Raw genomic sequence first — 22527 nt, 5'->3', positions numbered from 1 at the left:
GTTAACTCATCTGATGTCTGGATCTGTGTGTCTCAGGACCAGGAGTTAGAAAGAGGAGCAAGTCTGTGAAAGAAGTGAAGAAGAAACCCAAGCCCAAGAAGACCAAATCAAAGTCGGGCCAAAGTGGGAAGAAGAAGAAAACATCATCGGTATGTCTTGTTACTTTGCAGAACTGTTGTCCTCCAGCTCATTCATATCATCTTCTCCACTCCATATTTTCAATGACCAGAGTGACCAGAGTGTTTACAGCCCTTAAAGTTGGTTTAGTTTGGTTCTTGGTGTTGCTCCAAGCTCTTCAGTTTGTGCATTTGCTTCTCCAGAGTGAGGAGGACTTCCTGGAGGAGTCAGACTTTGACGACATCAGCATCCACAGTGCCTCTGTGCTTTCTGATACCTCGGGGGCCGCCACCAAGAAAAAGGCCCGACGTGGGCGGAAAAAAAGGAAAAGTATGTTTACTGTCTACTCTTGCCACACTCTGTGGTGTGTTTTTTTTCCCTCCAAAATCCCACTGAAATCCCTCAGAGCCAGACTGTTTGATTATGGGTAACGAGGAAATTAAAATGTATTTTTTTAAGCTTTATTTACTTTGGGAATGCTTTCTGAAGGCAGATGGTCTTCCGCTTCAGCTATTGTCCTCACACTCGCTGTGCTTCATTCACATATAGAGGCTGCTCGTGAAAATGTGTAAACTGAGCAGAAAGCGTTGACGAGGTGGCCACTGTCCGTGTTCAATTATTCCTTCACCTTCTTCAGAGGAGGACGGTGACGGCTATGAGACAGACCACCAGGACTACTGTGAGGTCTGCCAGCAGGGCGGAGAGATCATCCTGTGTGACACCTGTCCCAGGGCCTACCACCTGGTCTGTCTGGACCCCGAGCTGGAGAAGGCCCCCGAGGGAAAGTGGAGCTGTCCACACTGTGTAAGTAGAAACGTCGTCTTTTTTGGCTGCCTCTTTTGGTGACATCTTAGATGACTGGTAGTGCAGTGTTATTTTCTGTGGCAGTGCAGCCTGGACAGTCCCCACAAAAGTCAAACTTAAAGTTTACGTATTTGAGGGAGATGATGAAGACTCATCCTGCACTCTAGGGTGTGTCCTAATTTTTCATCGAATTAAATGCTTTCTTGAATTTTCATGGCCCTCCCAGTCCTTGAGCCCCCCCCCCCCCCCCCCCCTTCAGAGCAGACTGGGTCTTTCAGCAAGGGGTCACCAGTTTTGATACTCAATCATCTGAGACAGCACAGCGGTGTTTTTATGTGTCTATTGTTTGTAATTAATGGCTGTGTACTACTGATGTAAGACGTCTATCGCAACATGACCTCAGCATGGTGTTGAGTGACCAAATAATCAGTATGTACAACCAGAGCTGATTTAGAGAGGTTCTCTCAATTTTTAATAATTTTAAAGTCCTGAAGCGGTAAACTTTTATAAAAAAGGACTGAAAAATGAAGGCAGCGCACGCTTGTTACCACATGGGTCAATCTTGTGACCCTTTGCTGTGTTCCACTCCCTAGATTTCGAGGCAGCTCTAGTTGATGCTTCACTGAAATTGCTTTTATGCTGTGAATAGCTGTCTTATTTGTGCTAATAAGTGTGTCACTTATGATTTTCACAGATCTACAGTGTATGACTGGTAAATACTGTAAGACACCAGACAATAAAACTTTGATACATACTGGTTGATTCGGCCTTTTGACGTCATGAACCCAGAATGTCATGTGACAGTATGGCTTTCTTTATATAAAAAGAAAAAACTATTTAAAATCAATGCGTAAACATCACATGTCCCAATGTGTCATGTACATTGAAGTAACAAGGTTTTACTTACTTACATGTTTATGACGTCTGTGTCCCTCAGGAGAAGGAGGGGATCCAGTGGGAGGCCAAAGATGAGGAGGAGGATGAGGAGGAACCCGTGGGCGAGGAAGAGGATGACCACATGGAGTTTTGCAGAGTGTGCAAAGACGGAGGAGAGCTCCTGTGTTGCGACACCTGCCCGTCGTCCTACCACATCCACTGCCTCAACCCGCCTCTTCCCGAGATACCAAACGGGGAGTGGTTGTGTCCTCGCTGCATGGTGAGCTCATCTCGGTCCCACTATTTGATGAGAAGTTCTCCTTGACAACAGTAGATAGAAATGAGAACATGTGCAACAATTCTTAGGGATTTAAAATACATAAAACGTAAATAAACTATATAAAGTTCAACTTACTAATTTTTAATCTTGTCCTAAGTAATATCTTTCTAACATTTAGTTCTATCTTCATCTGTCATCACCTGATTCTACAGAAACAACATCCTATTAAGACCATAGCCTGTATAAATATGGACAATATGTCCCCACTTCTTTGCATTGGCCAAACTGACGCTATTTTCCCAGGGATACGGGCGGCGCCATCTTATGAGTTTGGAGCCAGAGTCTGTGCAGTAGGTCAAAGAGTGGAGCCAATACTAATACTATGCTCTGCTCTACCTTTGCCAGTTACAAAGAAATGTTGGATTATACACCGTACACTTAGAGTCCCATGGGGCCGCTTTGGGTCGTGTAGTGGAGGGGGTGGAGCTTATGACCTATTCTTCAGCCAGTCACCAGGGGGAGCTCTACTTACTTTGGCTTCACTTTTAAGAAACAGTTCTGCCGTCCATCTTTATACCTCCTACGATTGAGACACTTACATGGTGCACCACCTACTTTAATATTTTGACTGATCTACTTGCAAAAAAATCAACAGGAACTTATTGTACTGGAAATGTTTTCTTATTTTCTTTACTTTAGCAGAGCAGTTATGACCGCAATTTAGCTCCCATGTACCACCCCAAAGAAGTGTGCTACAGTTTTTCTCAAAGAACTCAAATACCAAATTCTAACAAGAGTTAATTCTAGCAAGGCAAAAGTTACGGAGCAGTTTATTTCTTGATGACATACTGTATAAAAGTAACTGGTTACATTATATCTGCTGTTTGTTTTATGTGAAGCCATCCATGAACTACAAATGAAAACATATTTTTTGGTTAAATCTGACACATTTGAATCATATATAATGTTATTTATAGTGTGTGTGTGTGTCTGATAAATAAATGGATGTGAGCAGGTTTGTGAAGTCAGACAGTTTGACTAGAGAAATCTTTTTTGTACTATTGGGTTTGTGAAGCAAAGTCATTCCAAGCCATATTGAATTTCTGAAGATTGGTCTCCAGCTCTCTAAAACTCCCATTATTTATATCTAAGATATGTTATGCAGAGCTGCTTTGCCACAAGGTAAGAGTAACTGCCTCTCATTTTCTCTCAGTGCCCTCCACTTAAAGGTAAAGTACAAAAGATTCTGCACTGGTTGTGGGGAGATCCCCCGCTGCCGGCTGAGCTGCCTCCAGGTCCCGACGGCAAGCCAGGTGATCCTCTGACCAAGCCCCCACTCAAGGGCCACCCGGAGAGGGAGTTCTTTGTAAAGTGGGCCGGCCTTTCGTACTGGCACTGCTCCTGGGTCAGCGAACTGCAGGTGAGATGCCAGAAGGTGGTCCGGTCTCGAATTAACCTTCCTGCTCTGTTTGGTCACGGGAATGATGTGTCTTCTTTGTAAAATGTGCAACGCGCAGAATGAGCCGAGAGCCTGTTACACTGGCCCGTCTTTATTCCGTTCAGTATGTGCTCCTTTGGATTTGTTTTGCTTTCAGTCTGTTCAAGTTTATGCTTCAAGTTGTTCCACAATTAGAAAACAATTCAGCTCACTCAGTCCTAACTGACATCTAATTTAACGATGAAAGAACAATTGTTTTTTTTTTTCAGATTTGTCCGCTGAGAAGTCGCTTTTCTTGAGAGACACCACTGCTTTCTCAATTTATCTGAGCTTAATTTGATTTGTATCCCCCTTCTCTTCATTAAATTTACTCTGGAACTTTGTGTAGTTAATTAAATTAGTCTGAAGGCTGTGGATGGATAACACATTGCATTCTTGTCAGAAAACAATCCTTTACCCAGGGTGGTTTTTGAAAGAAACTAAACAGAATCGTCTTGTGTATGTTTGTGTAGCTGGAGCTGTACCACACGGTTATGTACCGGAACTACCAGCGTAAGAACGACATGGACGAGCCTCCGCCCTACGACTACGGCTCCGGGGAGGAGGAGCTCAACAGCGAGAAGAGGAAGAGCAAAGACCCTCAGTATGCTGTGATGGAGGAGCGCTTCTACCGCTACGGCATTAAACCAGAGTGGATGGTTATCCACCGGATAGTCAACCACAGGTGGCAGCTCACAGTCACACACACTCTCACGTCAGGGTTGCTGCTCCAGTATCTTTAAAATCACAGATATTTTACAGACCTGAAATCCTCATGGTGAAGCTGCTCCTCTGAGTTAAGGCCGGTCCATGCCTGCTGTCGCCTTTTACACTTACATATCAAACAGCAGAGCACATTCAGTAAAATGTGAAACATACACAGATTGTATGTTTCTTATTTCCAAATAATCTGCTTGACAAATCTTATTATTTTTATTACTTAAATATGCAAATTTCTTACCATATCTGTGGTACCGTGCTCTTAAACTAGTTTTTTTAGTTGTAACTTAAATATTGCATGCGCACTGTGATGAAACACTTCAAAACTGCATTGTCAAATGTATAAAACTCAGCATTTCGTGGGTTCAAAATACCATCACTGAACTTGCGAGGCCAGTGCTGACCCAGAGTCAGTTTGGGACTTCTTTATGTCGTTAAATTTATTCCGTACTCCAATCAGAGGTGCGCAGCCCTCTCTACAACTTGCTTTGCACCTCAGAAAAACTCACAGGGCTCACCCACATGACTGCGCACGCCTCTAAATATAAAATCAGGATTTTAGCAGCACCTCGGAAATGGCTCAGAAGTCACTGCTGGTTGATAAAGTAGTCTTAACAGGCTGCATTTCAGTTTCCACTTTAAAATTGTTTCACAGTCTGCCAGCAAACACAACACATACTAATGAAAACTGCTCCCACCAGCAAATGATTAGAAAAACTAGAAAACATTTTCATGTGATTTTGCATGTGTTGGCGTCACATCCCATTAAGAAATGCAAAGAACAGGCTTTAATTATTTATGAGTGTTGGATTATTGATCAGCTGACATACCTCTAAAAATCTTGCTTGTTGTTTTTGGTTCATTTAGTTTTGATAAGGACGGCGATGTGCACTACCTGATCAAGTGGCGAGACCTGCCCTACGACCAGTGCACCTGGGAGGTGGATGATTTTGACGTTCCAGAGTACGACAGCCATAAAGCCAATTACTGGGACCACAGGTTGGTTAATGGCATTTTGTACCCGTCTTCTCCTGAAGCTTTTTGTAATTTAGTGAAGACGGCAGTGAGAACGCACAGCATAACTCAGCTGCAAACGCAAATAGACAAAGGCTACATGTGCTGCTGTTTTCTATCTGCGACGGCCCTGTTTGAGTTGTTTGTCATCATATTGTACTGTTGCTGCAATGTTTGTTTGTCAGAGAGCAAATTTTAGGGGAGGATCAACGCCCCCTTGTGGTGAGGAAAGGAAAGAAACTCAAAGACGACCATCCAAAGAGGGAGGTCCCTCCTGATGCTCCCATCATAGATGTAAGTTTGGACATTTTGTTGTATATATGCACATAAATTACAAAAGTCCGTAAGTCTTGACTATAATTAATGCTTTCTGCAGCAACAAGGAAAAGTTGTCAGCAGTAAATGTGCTTTCCTTTTATTCTTATACTGCACATTTAATCAATATTTACACTGGGCTAAAAGATCCCCAGCTAGCTTCCTCTAAACATATGTTATTGCACTATTGACTGTTGACTGTATTTTGTTCTTTATGCATCCTCTGGCACAGGAATTTCCTTTGGGATTAATAAAGTTCTTATCTCTTATCTTCTTATCCTATCTCATGTATTCACATTACCAGCCCACCATCAAGTTCGAGCACCAGCCGTGGTACATCAATGCCACCGGAGGAACGCTGCACCCGTACCAGCTGGAAGGCCTGAACTGGTTGAGGTTCTCCTGGGCTCAGGGAACTGATACCATCCTGGCTGATGAAATGGGTCTGGGGAAGACTGTGCAGACAATAGTGTTCCTCTACTCGCTGTATAAAGAGGTAAGACTGGAAGGGCGTCCCTTTTTTCTCGTGCATATATTACACGACATACAATATATTACGTTTTGAGTGGACACACACTAGTAAAACCTGTCCTTATAATGTAAATGGTAATGTGGGTTAGATTCAATCCTGCTGGACAATGAGAAAAAGGTAAAACCAGGAGTATCTCCTCTGTCTGTGATGCACTGCAAAAGTGGCTCAGTCATGTCTTTCCCTACTCTGTCAGGGTCATTCTAAGGGGCCTTTCTTGGTGAGTGCACCCCTCTCCACGATCATCAACTGGGAGAGAGAATTCGAGATGTGGGCGCCAGATTTCTACGTGGTGACGTACACAGGAGACAAAGACAGCAGGGCAATCATCAGGGAGAATGAGTTCACCTTTGAAGACAGTGCAGTGAAAACTGGGCGCAAGGTGTTCCGCATGAAGGTGCAGTAGCTCTGTATGCTGACACCGGTTTGATTGAACCTAGCATGATTTCTTAGCTAAGCTGGTTGATGCTCTGTCCCTTTGCAGAAAGACACTCCAATCAAATTCCATGTGCTGCTGACATCGTATGAGCTAATCACTATAGATCAAGCCATTCTGGGCTCCATCACCTGGGCCTGTCTGGTGGTAGATGAAGCCCACAGACTAAAGAACAACCAATCAAAGGTAAAAATGCACTTTTGCTGGCAATGACATGGTTTTGTTTGTTCCAGAAGCAGAAACAGCAGTACAATAGAGACAAGGTCTGAGTAGAAAATGTCTGTCAGCCAGCTTCTTTCATCCAAGAAATAAAGATTTGGAATGTAGAAAAGGTTTCTGGGGGAGTTTTGATGGAGGAGTTTTACAGTGCACCGTGCATGTCTTTGCCATGCCATAACCTTTCATAATCTTGCACAATGTGTTCCGTCTAGTTTTTCAGAATTCTCAACGGGTATAAGATCTACTACAAGCTGCTGCTGACTGGGACTCCTCTTCAGAACAACCTGGAGGAGTTGTTCCACCTGCTTAACTTCCTCACCCCAGAGCGCTTCAAGTAAGCCCTCAGCCTTTTCTACCGTTCCCCAACTTTTTTGTCTTTCTGCATTTTCCTGGAAGCTTACATAGAGATACGGCTTGTGTGAGAACGAAATACACTTTCAGTCAAGAGCTCGCCCTCCTTCAGTGTAACTCCATCATTTAATTCCTCCTCGCGTGTACTCTGTGCAGCAACCTGGAAGGCTTCCTGGAGGAGTTTGCCGACATCTCTAAAGAGGACCAGATCAAGAAACTACACGACCTGCTGGGGCCCCACATGCTCAGGAGGCTGAAAGCTGACGTCTTCAAGAACATGCCTGCAAAGACAGAGCTGATTGTCAGAGTGGAGCTCAGCCCCATGCAAAAGTAAGACTGGGAATAATAATAGTTAGAGGAGGAACTTGCTGCTGCATGTCCCTGCTGTCTATTTGACCTAAACTTCACAAACAAAAGGTTGATATTCCTTCATATACAGTTGGCCTAAAGGCGGCAGATGTTTTGCAATTTTTGCTTCATTGTTTACCTTTGCCTGTAACACTAACTCTGTTAAGATATTATGCTTTCTGATATAATTTACACTACATTAAAAAAGAATAGGAGTAATTGATTGCAAGTTTCATTGTCGTCTCTTCTCCTTGCTCTATCTGACATCTGACCTACAGGAAATATTACAAGTTTATCTTGACCCGAAATTTTGAGGCTCTGAACTCCAAAGGTGGAGGGAACCAAGTGTCCCTGCTCAACATTATGATGGACCTGAAGAAGTGCTGCAACCACCCCTACCTGTTCCCCGTGGCTGCTGTGGTAAGGCAGCATATCTGATCTCGGCTATTTGTTTCCATACAGGGTACAGAAAAGTATGTCTGCCCTTGTTTTCCAGCTGGATCATTTAAAATGATTGGTGAAGTTATTATTTCTCCTTTTAATGCCTGGAATTTTTATTTTTTTATTTTTTTTGTCTTGCAGGAGGCTCCTGTTTTACCCAACGGTTCTTATGATGGCAACCTACTGGTGAAGTCCTCAGGAAAACTGACACTGCTTCAGAAAATGCTGAAGAAACTCAAAGATGAAGGACACAGAGTTCTCATTTTCTCTCAGGTATTAATCAAATGAATATGGTTGGAAAGTATAGCTTTTAATCATTGGCGACCACGATACACAGAAAAAACTGTCCATTTAGCCTTTCAAATTCTAATCTCAGTTGTGCGATCTTATTATTGAGTCAAAGTCTGGGTATTTCATCGTACGAGTACAAACCTATAATACCATCTTGTTTACAGATGACAAAGATGTTGGACCTGCTTGAGGATTTTCTTGAGTTTGAGGGCTATAAATATGAACGTATTGATGGAGGGATTACTGGAGGCCTAAGACAGGAGGCTATTGACCGCTTCAATGGTGAGTTATTCTCTGGATCTATTTCAGTGAGTTTACATGGTTGCATGTTTTTTTCTTAAGCCGGCCTTCACTTGCTTGCACACTCTGCCTTGTTTTGTGTCACAGCACCGGGCGCACAGCAGTTCTGCTTCTTGCTTTCAACACGAGCTGGAGGTCTCGGCATCAACCTGGCTAGTGCAGACACCGTCATCATCTACGACTCTGACTGGAATCCCCACAATGACATCCAAGTACTGATTTCTCACAGGATATATGACGGCTTCTAGCATGCTCTTGTCGCAAGCTTTGCTGTCACTTCAACTTCAGCCGTTCACCCCCCCGTCGGCCTTCATAACCTATTTATTTTCCCCTGTTTTCCCATTCTCCCAGGCTTTTAGCAGAGCCCACCGTATAGGCCAAAACAGGAAGGTGATGATCTATCGTTTTGTGACTCGGGGCTCAGTGGAGGAGCGAATCACCCAAGTGGCAAAGAGGAAAATGATGCTGACTCATCTGGTGGTGCGACCGGGCCTGGGCTCAAAAACTGGCTCCATGTCCAAACAAGAGCTGGATGACATCCTCAAGTTTGGTACCGAGGAGCTTTTTAAAGATGAAATGGAGGCGGCACGCACCATGGGTACATCTGTGCACCTAATATTTGATTTTATGTTTCGTTACTCAATCCAGATTGTGAAGATACAGCCCGACATCCATTCAAACTGTAGACAAAACCATAGTTTGACGCTGATGGAAAACTCAGAGTTTAAACTTGTCTTGTCGGTCAAAACATCCCTTTTTATGTTCAAAACCTGTTAACTTAAACCAAAGCTTGCGCCATCTTTCAATGCATTTCTCTTCAACAGGTGATAACAAAGATGGCGAGGAGGGCAACGTCATTCACTACGACGACGACGCCATCTCGAAGCTGCTGGACCGCAGCCAGGATGCCACCGAGGACACAGAGATTCAGAACATGAACGAGTACTTGAGCTCCTTCAAGGTGGCTCAATATGTGGTGAAAGAGGAGGACGGAGAGGTGAGACTATAACCATATTCTCCAGCCAGAGAGGTGCGATCACACAAATGAAACAGAGATCTCCTGCAGGCTGAAGATCCCATTTATGACACAGTCTGGTTTTAAAGATACCTTGAGGTGCTTTTGCTTGTAAGTCGAGCTGTAAGTCAGTGTTTTATGGGGTGCTTCTGGTATTGTTTTTGTTGGATATGAAGCCTTGAAGCCTTTGACGTAGTGAAATATGTCACTGCAACAATAAAAAAATAAATAAACATTATGCAAAAAAAAAAGGTTTTCCAAACACTGGATGACGTGGGATTGGCTTTCAGCATGTGTAGAACAAACAAAACCTGAATGGAAAAACTGACGGTGTACTTTTAATTGGAAACGTATCCACAAGGATCCTGAGCCTTGTTACCCAAGGCCGTGTCGCTGGCTTTTAAGACATACCGTAAGTATTCAGTGAAACATTTACAGACCCTTTTCACTTTTAACTTGTCATTGATTATGGCCACATGCCACCTAGAGGAGATCTTGCAGTCGGTTCTTGTGGTTCATTTTCAAGCTTTATCGAGATAATCGGTGTAACTCAGCCTCAAGATTTAAGGTTGGATTTGTCACTTGCATAATGTTCAGGTGCAACAGCAGTGAAACGCGACTGCCGTAACCCCCGAGAGTGCAAAAGTTAAATAAGCTGAACGCTTCTATTATCACTAAAACACGTTTCCCTGCTGAGACAAGTCAAAAGTTTAAAAGTGTCTACCATGAAACAAGATGATTAGATGCAGAAGAAGATGTAACACAGGGAAATACAGAAAAATGCAAAATCGAAAGCAATGGAGCCTTTCATTGCTGCTTCTAGTTTGATGTACTTTCAGGTTGTATCTGTGTAAAACTAACCTGGAAGCCATTAGCATTAAGACAAAATGTTCACAAATCAGTTTCAGACTGAATTAAAGTGACACAATGTCTGTATATTTGCATGCTTCGCTTTGCAAAACTTATGTTGGTTTACTTAGTGTCTTCCCTCAATGTACCTCAGTATTCCTCCTCAGCTTTCACTTATGGGTGTTCCCGTGTTCAGGAGGAGGTGGAGCGTGAGATCATCAAGCAGGAGGAGAACGTGGACCCAGACTACTGGGAGAAACTCCTCCGCCACCACTATGAGCAGCAGCAGGAGGACCTGGCCCGAAACCTGGGCAAGGGCAAACGCATCCGAAAGCAGGTCAACTACAACGACACGACCCAGGAGGACCAAGGTAGGCCCTGTCTGTCTGGGTTTAATGTTCTGCTGTATGCCAGGCTGATTCCTGAAGTGATCATCATCACAAAGTCGTCACGGAGAACATTTCTTCCTTGGCGGCATTTTGTAAAACACCAGCCATGTTCTGTTACTGAATCTCCAGTTTTAAATGTCGGCGCCAGGATTTGGCATTCCTGCGTATATTTACGTGTGAGCCGGAATACAGAATAGATGAGCTCTCTAGCTTGTTGGCCACCGGCTAACCGGCTGGCTTGTGGACAGGTGGCAGGCAGGTTGAATGTGTATTTTTGAGAAAGAAGAAGCCGTGTTTTCTGAATCATCTCCTCTGTGTGCTCATGCTTGGGGTTGATTGTATGAATCTGCTTCTTGTCTTGTTCAAATATTTTTCCAGCAGTGTAGCAGGCCAAACTGCCTCCTGGGAGACACACTTTAATTTGACTAATCTGCATCCTTAATATAAAACCATTACTACGAAGACACATTTCCTGTGTCTATGCAGTGCATTCAAAGGCCCAGAATATTGCCGTAATCAGAAACTGCTGATACATTAGAAATGCTCCTGTGTTTGTTTTAGTAGCGTTGTGCATTCCCTGCTGTTTTTAGTGCGCAACTCTTTGTATTTGGCTTATTCAAGTAACAGAACAAGGCTGTTGAAGCTGCTGCACACGCAAGCTGCACCTGGGTGTATCCCCTTACGTCGTAACTGTTAACAAGAGCTGTTGGCCTCTTTCAAAATTGCCTCTGAATGTGTTATGAAGGCCTACAGCTCACTTGTATCTCGTTTATTTAATCTCCTCCGTGGAGTCTAAAGCACTTCTTTTTAATAACTCCCCGTCTATTGCAGTTGAACTTTCTAAGAGCGCGTAAAGATTGCGAAGCTCGCCGCAGCTCAGAGTGCACTCTAAGTTAAAGTGATTGTCTGCCAGAGTTGTCAACTCTTCACCTCACTTCCAGAAGTGGTACAGCAGTGTGCATGCCCGTCTGTAGTGGTCTGTAGTAATCTGCAGTGCCATGGCGCCCCCAGGTGGCCACCAATAGAAGCGATCGCAATGTACTGTTTCTCTTTGATGTGTGGCTCAGAGTGGCAGGATGATCTTTCAGACAATCAGTCGGAGTACTCTGTGGGGTCCGAGGACGAGGACGAAGATTTTGAGGAGAGGCCGGAAGGTAGGCATCAGAAAAAGCACATCCTTATCCTCATTGAGCTTTCTCACTCTTTAGGCGCGACACACTCAGTAGGGATGCTTGTACATGTGCACATCTTTCTAAAAACGCCCTTCTTTGTAGGTGGACGCAGACAGTCTCGTCGGCAACTCAAGAGTGAGAAAGACAAACCTCTGCCGCCCTTACTGGCACGTGTTGGGGGTAGCATTGAGGTAAAAATCTCCTTTACAGGACGTCCGCATGCATCTCCTGTGGTATATGTGCATGTAATGCTCTAAAATCCCTCCCACCATTGGGCCAAATGTCTGCAGCTGATCTTGTATTCTGCCTCGCTCCTTTGTGGAACAGGGGGAAGCGAGGGCACAGTTCGGATCAATAAACTGTCATACTCTTATTGAGTATTAACACATTTAGTGTATTATATGAGATGAATCCATTCTTTTCTGTCACACCTCCCTCTTTTTCGTGACTCTTTTTTTCCCCGGGCCGACCACAAGCTGAAGGGTCCCCCCCATATGATCTTGGTTGTGCTCAGTGTTCCTTCCTGTTAAAAGAGAGTTTTTCATTGCCACCATCGCCTTAGTGCTTGCTCTCGGGGTTTAAGACCCTAGGTTCTGTAAAGTGCCATAAATACAATTTAATTATCTCATCCCGTCTTCCACCTTTATACCCTGCTTCGTTCCTGTCAAATATATTCACACTATTTCCTGACAATCGTCATTCCTAGGTCCTGGGGTTCAACGCTCGCCAGAGGAAAGCCTTCCTCAACGCCATCATGCGCTGGGGCATGCCTCCCCAGGATGCTTTCAACTCTCACTGGCTGGTCAGGGACCTGAGAGGGAAGAGTGAGCGAGAGTTCAGGTGATGCCCTAATATTCTTCTTGCGCTTGCAGCTGTGACTCTGTCTTATTAGGTTGAGCTATAACTCTGTTTTCAAATTGGTGCTATTTTTAGTCAAGGGGGGGGGGGGGGGGGGGGGGTTACATGAAACGGCAGCCAGGGGCCGTTTCATCATCTATTCAACCTCTGTACGAAAGCCGGCGTCAGGTTCACAGAGGTTGGCCTCGCTTATTTCAGGGCTCCCTCTTGGTTGCATGAAGCAGATGTGGGCATGGAATAAATAAATATTCAGAATGCAAGTAGCCTTACGTTGTGCTTGTTATTTCTGAAGTAAAGCATTTATGCTCAGTTACTGCTTTGTCTACACTTATTGCAGATGCTGCTCTTATGATTACTGTTAAAGCTAATATTGCAAGTACTTTTACTATAACTGCTTCTAACTATATCATCAATACTATACAGCTATTATTGCTACTATTACTGTTATTGTTCTTACTATTATTTCTACGACTGTTAGAAGTATCATAAACAGGATGTAACAAATCGTTTTTCTTCTCCTCCGTTCTCACATCTTTAAGAACAGGATACTGAATCTTATATAAATGCGATATTTATTAATTCCCCTCCAGTTAATCAAATTCAAATCTCCTGACCACTACTAGCATTCCTCCTAATGTTGGGTTATACCTGCTAATAATATAATGCCACTTCATCTTCTACTATTCCACATAATAATACTGTTGGCTCTGCTTTTGTCGGTTTTACTACTTCCTTATTTGTTAGCAGCAGTTTGAGAATATGGCATGATAACCTTCTCCCGTTGAATCTCTTTTTGCATCAGGGCCTACGTGTCTCTGTTCATGAGACATTTATGCGAGCCGGGGGCGGATGGGGCAGAGACCTTCGCGGACGGAGTACCCCGCGAGGGACTGTCGCGCCAGCACGTTCTCACCAGGATCGGGGTCATGTCCCTCGTCAGGAAAAAGGTACTAGACGAAGACGTCTCCAACACAGAACACTTAAAAGGAGACAGAAGCAAATGCAAGGAGTGAAGAGTACTCTTTCTGGTCAAACTGTGCGAACCACAAGTTCAGTTGCTCATTGTGAAACTTGTTCGCCATGAAAAGAAGAGTCTTCCCTGAGTTCTTAGTAACTGCTAGGTGTTTTCAGACTAATAATGCAAACTAAATCAAGTTGCACCATTAAACCTTAGAAAATCGGCAGTAGCTTCCAATTGAAAGTATTAACTTATGAAAGTAGGAAGGCAGTGCAGCTATTTACATGGTTAGATACTTTTGGTTTGGAAACGTGAAGCTATCAAACGTATTGAAACAGTTCAATAAAGACAGACTATTCAGAAGTTTATTGCAAGACCAAAACAGACAGAGGTAGCAGACTATGCTGGTAGTCGTGGTGGATCAGATAGGCTGATGGAGACTTCGGTCTAGACGCCCTGGACAATGAGGATGGAGATGAGGAGGAGGAGGGCTGCATGGTAGATGACCTGAAACACAGAGTGACATTATTGCAATGAATTGAAAGAACAGGTACAGATTGGCTGGGAGACCTGCACAGAGATAATTGGAGCGGAGTAGTGGCGATGACTTTGACAGAGTGGGAAACAGGAAGTGACCAAGAGAAGTTTGCTGTAGGAATAGCTTCATTATTCATTCATTCATTCATTCATTCATCTTCTGTAACCGCTTGTTCCTGTGAAGGGTTGCGGTGGGCTGGAGCCTGTCCCAGCTGTCATCGGGCGAGAGGCAGGGTACACCCTGGACAGGTCGCTAGTCTATCACAGGGCTAACACAGAGAGACAGACAGCCATTCACACTCACATTTTCACCAAGGCCAATTTAGAATCACCAATTAACCTAAAGAGCATGTCTTTGGACGGTGGGAGGAAGCCGGAGTACCCAGAGAGAACCCACGCAGACACAGGGAGAACATGCAAACTCCACACAGAAAGGCCCAGTGAAATGTAATTTAATATCATCTCATTAAACCACATTTTGGTCTAATATCAGGTCAGATACAGCATGTTGACCTTTGATATTAGCTAAACTAGTTCATGTAGTGATTGTACACATGGTCAACACTTGGTTCAGAATTTATTATGCTTCTACCGTGTATCAATGAAAACAAATTGAAAATTGTAATAGCGCTTGTGTCTACCTGCTCAGAGATGTTCGGGTGTAAAGTAGCTCCATCTTTTCTCTCGTGAGCTTTGTGTTTTGCGAGGAGACTGATGTTTTTTTTAATGAATGTTTTCTGAACACGGCCTCTTGCAAATAAATGCAATACATTAAACTTCAGTTGTTTCTAGTTTAAGAGTTTACAAAGTGTTGCATCTGCTGCGGACGAAATTAAAATGTAACTGCTGATCCGGTGTGCCACGTGTACTTTACAATAGAGCTCTTCCCAAGTAGGCCATCCGATCTAAGTGCGGGATTCACACCTTACTCCAGCTGAAGCAGCCTCTCTTGCTGCAGGTGCAGGAGTTTGAGCACGTAAATGGGAAGCTGAGTTCCCCAGATCTGATCCCCATCGGAATGGAGCTGAAGAAACTGACCGAGAGTGTGTCCTCTGATCCCAACACCCCTGTGCCAGCCAGCCCGGTCGCTACACAGCCTGGCACCCCCGTCTCGCTAGGTCAGAACAAAATGTCTGATGGTGCTTTTGTTTTCTCTGCATGTGAAGTTCATGCTCTGAAAGAAAAAGTTTTTGAGTGCAAAAAGAAAGCTGAGTTGTTGTTTTCTGGACTGTAGAGAAGACAGAGTTGTTCTTGGGTGCCGCTGAGGACAAGGAGACCATAGAGCAAGATAGCAAGAAGCTGTCAGAGCAGGAAGTGAGTATTTTTTTCCTCCCTCTACCACCACTCCTTTGTTTTCTGGTGGGTCATCACACTGTAACTCGTCTTATCATCCTGGGGGACTGCTTCTGTCAAACTTGTACCTTCTTTCTCTGCCCTCGACAAACTTTCCTCTTTCTCCCCCGTTGCCTCGTGCGTGTCTTCCTCTGCGCAGGCTTCCATTGCAGAGCCAGCATCTGCACCTGAGAAGACAGCTGACAATGAGGAGAGCAAGGCCAGCTCAGAGGAGAAAACAGAGGATGAGAGGAGCAGAACCGAGTCACCCTCCACAAAGAGCGAGCCATCTGCAAACTCAAAAGAGTCGACGTTCAAACAGGCAGAGCTGCCATCCAGTCACACCTCACCTAAGAGTGAGTGGGGCACGGTCCTGTGCTGCATATTTTACTCTTCTGCAAGTTTGTTCTCTGTTTATTTAATCTTTTTATTCCTCCCTGTTATCCTCAGCGGATTCATGCAAAGACACGGAGAAGTCCTCAGAAAAAGGTGATACTGATTCTCCTCAGTCAAAAGTCGAAGACAAAGACATTAAATCAGGTACGCGCGCTGTGGATCCTAGAATAAAACACGTACAAATGGCACAATAACGTAGCTACCACTGAAGAGAAAAACTATTTTTAGAAGTAGTCCATACACCAATCAGGCATAACATTATGACCACTGACAGGAGTAAGCAGAAGTAAACAACATTGACCATCTTGTGACAATATAATGTTCTGCTGGAAAACTTTTGTACCTTGCATTCAGTCATGTGGATGCTACTTAGACATGTAGCACCCACCTAGACCAGACCAGGCACCCCCACCCCATAGCAATGACACTCCTTGATGGCAGCAGCCATCCCCAGCAGGATGCAGCCTGACACAAACGGTTTAGGAACAACTCAAAAAACATGAAGAACAGCACAAGGTGTTGACCTGGCCTCCAAATTCACTAGATCCTAAACTGATCAAGTATCTGTGGGATGCACCGGAACAAGCCTGATGCACAGAGGCTGCAACCCTCAAGGGAGACCTACACAATATTAGACAGGTGTTCATAATGTTATGCCCGATCGGTGTATATATATCACAATCTCAATATGTACATACTAAAAATTTACATAATGTAACTGTTGCAGATGACCTGAAGAGTGAAGATGCATTAGACGGTCGATTAAATGGAGACAAAGACACTTTGGATGAGATGGATGAGAGCAGGAGAGAGGACAAAAACGGATTCAAGGCCAAGTTCATGTTTAATATCGCTGACGGAGGTTTTACAGGTAAAAGCAAATCTGACTTTTGATCTTAAATGAACACTGAATGCTGAACAAAGAGGGGTCACTTGCAGCAATTCTGTCTCGTGCTGCACGTGTCTGGCTGTTTTATTTTCAATCTGCTTCATTTGAAAGGTACAGGACGAATTTGAATCTAGTTCTATATTGTTTGTAAATAGTCCAAAAAGAAAAACAAAGACATACATAGACGTAGAATGGATTTATGTTATTTCTGTCTATGTGCATCCTTATTTCCATGATAGTGGAAAGTAGTATTGTAAGGCATAATTTTATCTGACAACTGAAATTTGAAAATTGGTTTGAAAGTAAACGGTGAATAGATAGTGAATAATGACACTGGCTGGAGAAAAACAATATGGCACTTTTTCACAGATTTTTCAGATTTTATTTTGGGTCTCACAGCTGGGAGTATTCCATTTAAATAAAACTCTATGAATGTCACGAGTTCATGGAGTCACTGCCTAATATAATATGTGTGGAAAAACCTGTCACATTTGAGGGTCTGACTTTCAGCCAAGGGCGACAGCTGTTTCTGCTTTTAGACGTTGGAGTGGTGTTTGCATCCTGTGACTGAGGAATCCTCCCCAATTCCTTTAATTTACACCCTCCTTGTGCTCGCATGTCTTGCTACAAGTTCTTCATTTCACGTTGAAGCGGCTCTGTTTTGTCATTAATCTTGTTAATATGCCCTCGCGTCTCTTCAAATGATGGAAACGTCTTGAATATTACTTTGTGTTTTCTTGAAAACCGTCAGAGTTGCACACCCTCTGGCAAACTGAGGAGCGAGCGGCGCTGTCTTCAGGAAAGATGCATGACATCTGGCACCGTCGCCATGACTACTGGCTGCTGGCTGGCATCGTAACGTATCCTTTTACCAGATGCAGGAGCTCAGCATCAGGCAGTGCAATCACATATGACAGGAGGGAGCTGGTCGCACAAACCCATCTTCCCCTTTTTTATTGAAAAATGTTATGAGACTCCGCGCTTCCATTTGTTGTCTTTGACCAGGAATCCATCACAGACATGGCTACGCTCGCTGGCAGGACATTCAGAATGACCCACGCTATGCGATTCTGAACGAGCCCTTCAAAACCGAGATGCATAAAGGCAACTATTTAGAGATGAAGAACAAGTTCCTGGCTCGCCGCTTTAAGGCAATTCTGGAGTCTTTTTAACTAACCACTGCACAGTGAAATAATTTAAGGTTTAAATGCATTTTATGTAATTATTTTTCTTCCTGTAGTTGTTAGAGCAGGCTCTGGTGATTGAGGAGCAGCTGCGGCGGGCAGCTTACCTGAACATGACCCAGGACCCCAGTCACCCGGCCATGGCTCTCAACACTCGCTTCGCCGAGGTGGAATGCCTGGCGGAGTCCCACCAGCACCTGTCCAAAGAGTCTCTGGCCGGGAACAAGCCCGCCAATGCCGTGCTGCACAAAGGTTGGCGGTCCAGTCTCAAAAATAGCGACGGTGGTAACTGTCAGATGTTGGCTGGTAAAGGAGGAAAGTAATCTTGCGTGAATGATTTTTTTACAGGTTTAAAAAAATGACTGATTGAAGAGGTCACTGTGTACAAGGGGTAGAGCAGTTACTGAGTTTACAGTAAACACAACTGAAGTGATCAAAATACAAATATTATGTACTTAATTTTTCCATTAGTACCATTTACAGCATGATGTTAATTGGAATAAGACTTTTAAACAGTCGATGCTGTTGTGTAATTTCTTAGAACAAGGTGTTTATGATCCATCCAGACAGTAAACATGGTGCCATGGGAAGTGCAACGCAGATGTTTTCACATCACTGTTCGCTGTGAAGAGCTCCAAGCCATCAGCCAGTAAAAGATTCTGTTTGACACAGCGGCTTCATTAATTAATAATTCTCAGTCACCATCAAAACTTGGATACAGTGATTAGCAGGATGAGAGTTTGGGAAGAAGCCAAAGGCTGCCTGAAACGGAGGCGTTAAAATGTTATCATTTCAGAACGATGTTCGCTGTGACCCTTACTGATTTATGTGCCTGTGGAAAATGTTATGGCATTTAGTTCTTGGCAGTTGTTCGTTTTGGGTCCTGGATCAAGAGATTAATTAGCTTTTCCTAATTACAAGGTTCACACTCATCTTCAAAACGATTCCGCGAAACATTTTCATGCATCTTTATCTCACTTATGTTTTTCTCTGGATTCGTGCAGGAATTGGAAGAACGCTAGCATCAGACCTGAAAAGAAAGAAGGACAGAAAAAAAAACACTGAGTGTGTGTTCTTGTCCTGTTACAGTGCTGAACCAGCTGGAGGAACTTCTGAGTGACATGAAAGCAGATGTGACACGACTGCCTAACATGTTGTCCAGGATCCCGCCGGTGTCGGCCCGCCTGCAGATGTCTGAGAGGAGCATCCTGAGCCGCCTCACCAGCCGAGGCAGCGAGCCTCCACCGCAGCAGGTGAGATGTGGCAGAGAGCGTCAGAAGATAACTGAGTCTGTTTGTTGTAAAACAACCCATTTTAGGACTGAAAGACTGAATAGTTTCATGTCCTCTCTCATCTCGCATATGGTAGACATATTTTCTTAAATGGTTGGACTAGTATTACAATGCAGTGGTGGCCGGTGACTCATAGGGTTGAGGAAAAACAGCTCACTAGAATGTACAACAAGGCTCAGCAAACTTAAGGAATAAAAGGATTTGGCCTCAAACCTTTGAGGTTCTCAGCAGTCACGACTCAGCAGCCACATTATTCCTTAGAAAATCCACAGGGACTGAAACTCACTACTCCTCAAAGGGAGAGTTTCTTCAGGTGCAATGTGAGAAAAAAATAAAAATCAACCTTAAGTTGTTTGCTTTCACCACTGAGCTGCACATTTCTCTCCCTAAGGATTTTACAGAGCCTGCCTCGTCTCATTACTTTCTCCTCTCCTGTACATACTCTCCAGAGCTGAATGTGTTTGTTTTATTATCTGTTATACGAGAGGTCATTTCGGCCAAGAGGTCCGACAGGCTGCTCGCTCTGACGGTGCTTTTTTTGGTTGTCATGCGTTTGTGGAAAAGACAACTTGGCTTGCTTTCTCCTTTTTGCTACATGCTTACTTTCCTGCAGAATTACTGACTGAGCAACACAAACCTGTGTTTTGTAGCAACATTAATACTCACTGGATTGTTACTGCATCGCTATAATCACAGAGATAATGACCCTTGTGTTATTTTTCTGTAAATCAATGATGTAACCTTCTAGCATTCAGCTGGTAATTAATCTCTTTGGTGTTTATTTCCAGCCTTTCAGCCAGGGCGGGTTTGGCTGCTCCCAGATGTACGGCAGCAGTTTCGGTGGGGGATTCAGAGGGCCGGGCGGACAGCCCATGGTCAACTACAGTCAGATGCCTCTTGGACCTTACGTCAGCGGTAACGCTCAACATTTGTTGTAGATCATAGGTGACACAAGGCAAGCGGGAAAAGGAGGTTGTTCATACCACTCCAGTTTGGGTAACTGCTGTGAAAGACTGAAAGAAGTCATTTACAGTGAATTATGTGTTTTTATTATTATTAATTATTAAGCAGCTCATTAACTTACCACTAAGTAATTCTAAGACTTTTATTCATTCAACAGTTTCTCATGTAATGACATATTTTAACATCATGCATTAAATCTATGACCAAAGAAACCATTTCAAGCTTTAACTCTACTTTTATGATGCCATTCAGTCTCGACCTAATTAGGAAAAGTGTTGTTTACTATATTATGTCATTAATTAGCATATTTAGTGCTGAGTATGATTTAACTGCAGTGACTTGTGTTGATATTGCTGGAAATGGAGCTGTATTATTTATCTACTTGAGGTTGCGAGTTAATGGAAATCTGTATCACTTAGTTTGATAAGTCCATAGGTGCAAAAACAAAATGCTTACAACTAGCAAATGGACTGAAAAGCAGCGAACACCACCCAACAACCAGACAAATCTCACAAGTTCCCAGATGTTCTCCGTTTAGGTGCTTGTTCGTAAGCGGAGCTATGGAGTAGTGGTTAGAGATGCAGCTTGGGACTGGTGGGTCTCAGGTTCGCCTCCCTCCGTGCTTGAGCAAGCAACTTGCTCCCCGAGCGCTACGCAAGTGGCTGCCCTCTGCTCCGAGTGGCCGCCCTCTGCTGATTAACGGTTGTGCTTTCTGACATTTTATTAGGTCTCTCTTTAAAGAATTCCCACACTTCTGATAACCGGGATCAGTCTCATTTTGCACGCCTTGCAGCTGCACGCCTTGCAGCTGGGCCATAATAACTGGATATGAACATAAGCGCTGCAATGCAATATGTCGACATATTCCAAACTGATGCATTCAACTGGTAATAAGATGAATAACATTGTGTTGTTGCAGCCTTAATTTCAAGACAGTAGTCAAATAAGACAAGAAACTCCCACAGGTTTTGAACAACCTGCCAGTTTAACCCGCCAGTGACATAAACAAAGGAATGAAATTATAACCTACAATGTATGTTTTTGACACTTATCACCTTTTAAAAACCTGCTGCATGTGTTTTGACAATCACATTTATACTGTTACAGTATGCAATTAAATTTTAGATCTCTTCCCTCTTCAGTGTCCTCCAATGGCCCCCCTACAAGCCACCTGGACAAGAAGTCACTGGACTCCTTGAGAGACGTGGCTACGCCTGACCTCAAGTCAGGCAAACCTAGTGATGTCATCTGTATCGAGGATTAGAGCAGCTCTTGACACACTGACCGCGGGTCAGAAACTCCCAGGGATGGAATCTGTATGGATGACTGCTGCCCATCTCTTACGCCACAACCTCCTCCTCCTCTTCCTCCTCCTCCTCCTCCTCCTAATCTTGCTCCTTCTTGACTCAAAATCTACCAATTCAAGCTGTCTGTGGATGAGGCACTTAACTTTTTTGATTAATGCAAATGTATCTATCTTAACAATTGCACTTTTATCTTTCAAGGATCCTACAGAAGTATTTCAGTATATTTTTGTTTTACCTGCGATGGGAAGCTGCAGATAAGGAGGGAAAATGAAGCAGCTTTTCTTAAAGAGGATTTTTTTTCTTTTTTCAGTCCTGCACTATGAGGACCCAACTAAAATGAGGAACTCAGTTTAGTTGGGTTTCTGATGCTCTTGATTGGGCCTCATTTTAATCTCAGAATGTGTGTTCTGGGTGTGCCCGGCCTCGACTTTTTCATTCAGCGTGCGCCCTGTTGCTTTTGTCCATTTGCCTCCTCGCTGTACACTGTGACTGTGGCCCTCTGGAGCTTGTTCCCTGAGCAGAGGAGAGAAACTGAGGACGTCTTCAGTCATAGTTGGATAGGAGGTTGCTTTTTTTCTGAGGGTCAGTATTGTCACTTTGAATGAATATGTGTTTTTGTCATCCATGTTGTAACCGGTGGATAAAATACCGATTTGAAATGATTAAAAACATTTCACATGTATGCAGTAGCCGGACGCAGTCTGCCTGAATTCTCTAAAGACTGCCACCTGCTGGTCATTTGGAGAAAATCATTTCTGCGCAACCTGCAGATACACTTGACTGCAGATACCTGTGATGGCTGGCCACTTGTACTGTACATACTCAGAGACTGCTGTTTATTTTACCTCACATAGGTCTAATGATAGTG

The 22527-nt window shown here is 43.7% G+C and overlaps 1 protein-coding gene across 1 annotated transcript in view; it reads left to right on the top strand.

The window, feature by feature from the left end:
- The window catches only part of chd5 (chromodomain helicase DNA binding protein 5), a gene marked incomplete at both ends in the record, with an annotated part of 36030 nt that extends 14414 nt beyond the window's left edge, over positions 1 to 21616 (top strand). Inside the window, 35 exons of the mRNA XM_084542290.1 lie at positions 37 to 149; positions 321 to 447; positions 755 to 921; positions 1859 to 2077; positions 3291 to 3497; positions 4028 to 4239; positions 5142 to 5273; positions 5474 to 5582; positions 5908 to 6099; positions 6329 to 6529; positions 6617 to 6754; positions 7000 to 7121; positions 7295 to 7468; positions 7765 to 7906; positions 8069 to 8200; positions 8383 to 8500; positions 8606 to 8730; positions 8870 to 9116; positions 9343 to 9515; positions 10579 to 10753; positions 11839 to 11925; positions 12046 to 12134; positions 12650 to 12783; positions 13604 to 13748; positions 15255 to 15414; positions 15531 to 15610; positions 15789 to 15984; positions 16079 to 16168; positions 16752 to 16895; positions 17665 to 17773; positions 17932 to 18064; positions 18154 to 18349; positions 19187 to 19350; positions 20178 to 20304; positions 21495 to 21616. Coding sequence (XP_084398416.1) covers positions 37 to 149; positions 321 to 447; positions 755 to 921; positions 1859 to 2077; positions 3291 to 3497; positions 4028 to 4239; positions 5142 to 5273; positions 5474 to 5582; positions 5908 to 6099; positions 6329 to 6529; positions 6617 to 6754; positions 7000 to 7121; positions 7295 to 7468; positions 7765 to 7906; positions 8069 to 8200; positions 8383 to 8500; positions 8606 to 8730; positions 8870 to 9116; positions 9343 to 9515; positions 10579 to 10753; positions 11839 to 11925; positions 12046 to 12134; positions 12650 to 12783; positions 13604 to 13748; positions 15255 to 15414; positions 15531 to 15610; positions 15789 to 15984; positions 16079 to 16168; positions 16752 to 16895; positions 17665 to 17773; positions 17932 to 18064; positions 18154 to 18349; positions 19187 to 19350; positions 20178 to 20304; positions 21495 to 21616 — 5201 coding nt within the window. The remainder of the gene's footprint in view (positions 1 to 36; positions 150 to 320; positions 448 to 754; positions 922 to 1858; positions 2078 to 3290; positions 3498 to 4027; positions 4240 to 5141; positions 5274 to 5473; positions 5583 to 5907; positions 6100 to 6328; positions 6530 to 6616; positions 6755 to 6999; positions 7122 to 7294; positions 7469 to 7764; positions 7907 to 8068; positions 8201 to 8382; positions 8501 to 8605; positions 8731 to 8869; positions 9117 to 9342; positions 9516 to 10578; positions 10754 to 11838; positions 11926 to 12045; positions 12135 to 12649; positions 12784 to 13603; positions 13749 to 15254; positions 15415 to 15530; positions 15611 to 15788; positions 15985 to 16078; positions 16169 to 16751; positions 16896 to 17664; positions 17774 to 17931; positions 18065 to 18153; positions 18350 to 19186; positions 19351 to 20177; positions 20305 to 21494) is intronic.
- Between the last annotated feature and the right edge of the window lie 911 nt (positions 21617 to 22527).

Source organism: Chelon labrosus, assembly GCF_963514085.1.
Source record: "Chelon labrosus genome assembly, chromosome: 4".
Lineage (NCBI taxonomy): Eukaryota > Metazoa > Chordata > Actinopteri > Mugiliformes > Mugilidae > Chelon > Chelon labrosus.
Note: the sequence above shows the minus strand (reverse complement) of the source record. Positions and strands in the feature narration are given on the sequence as shown.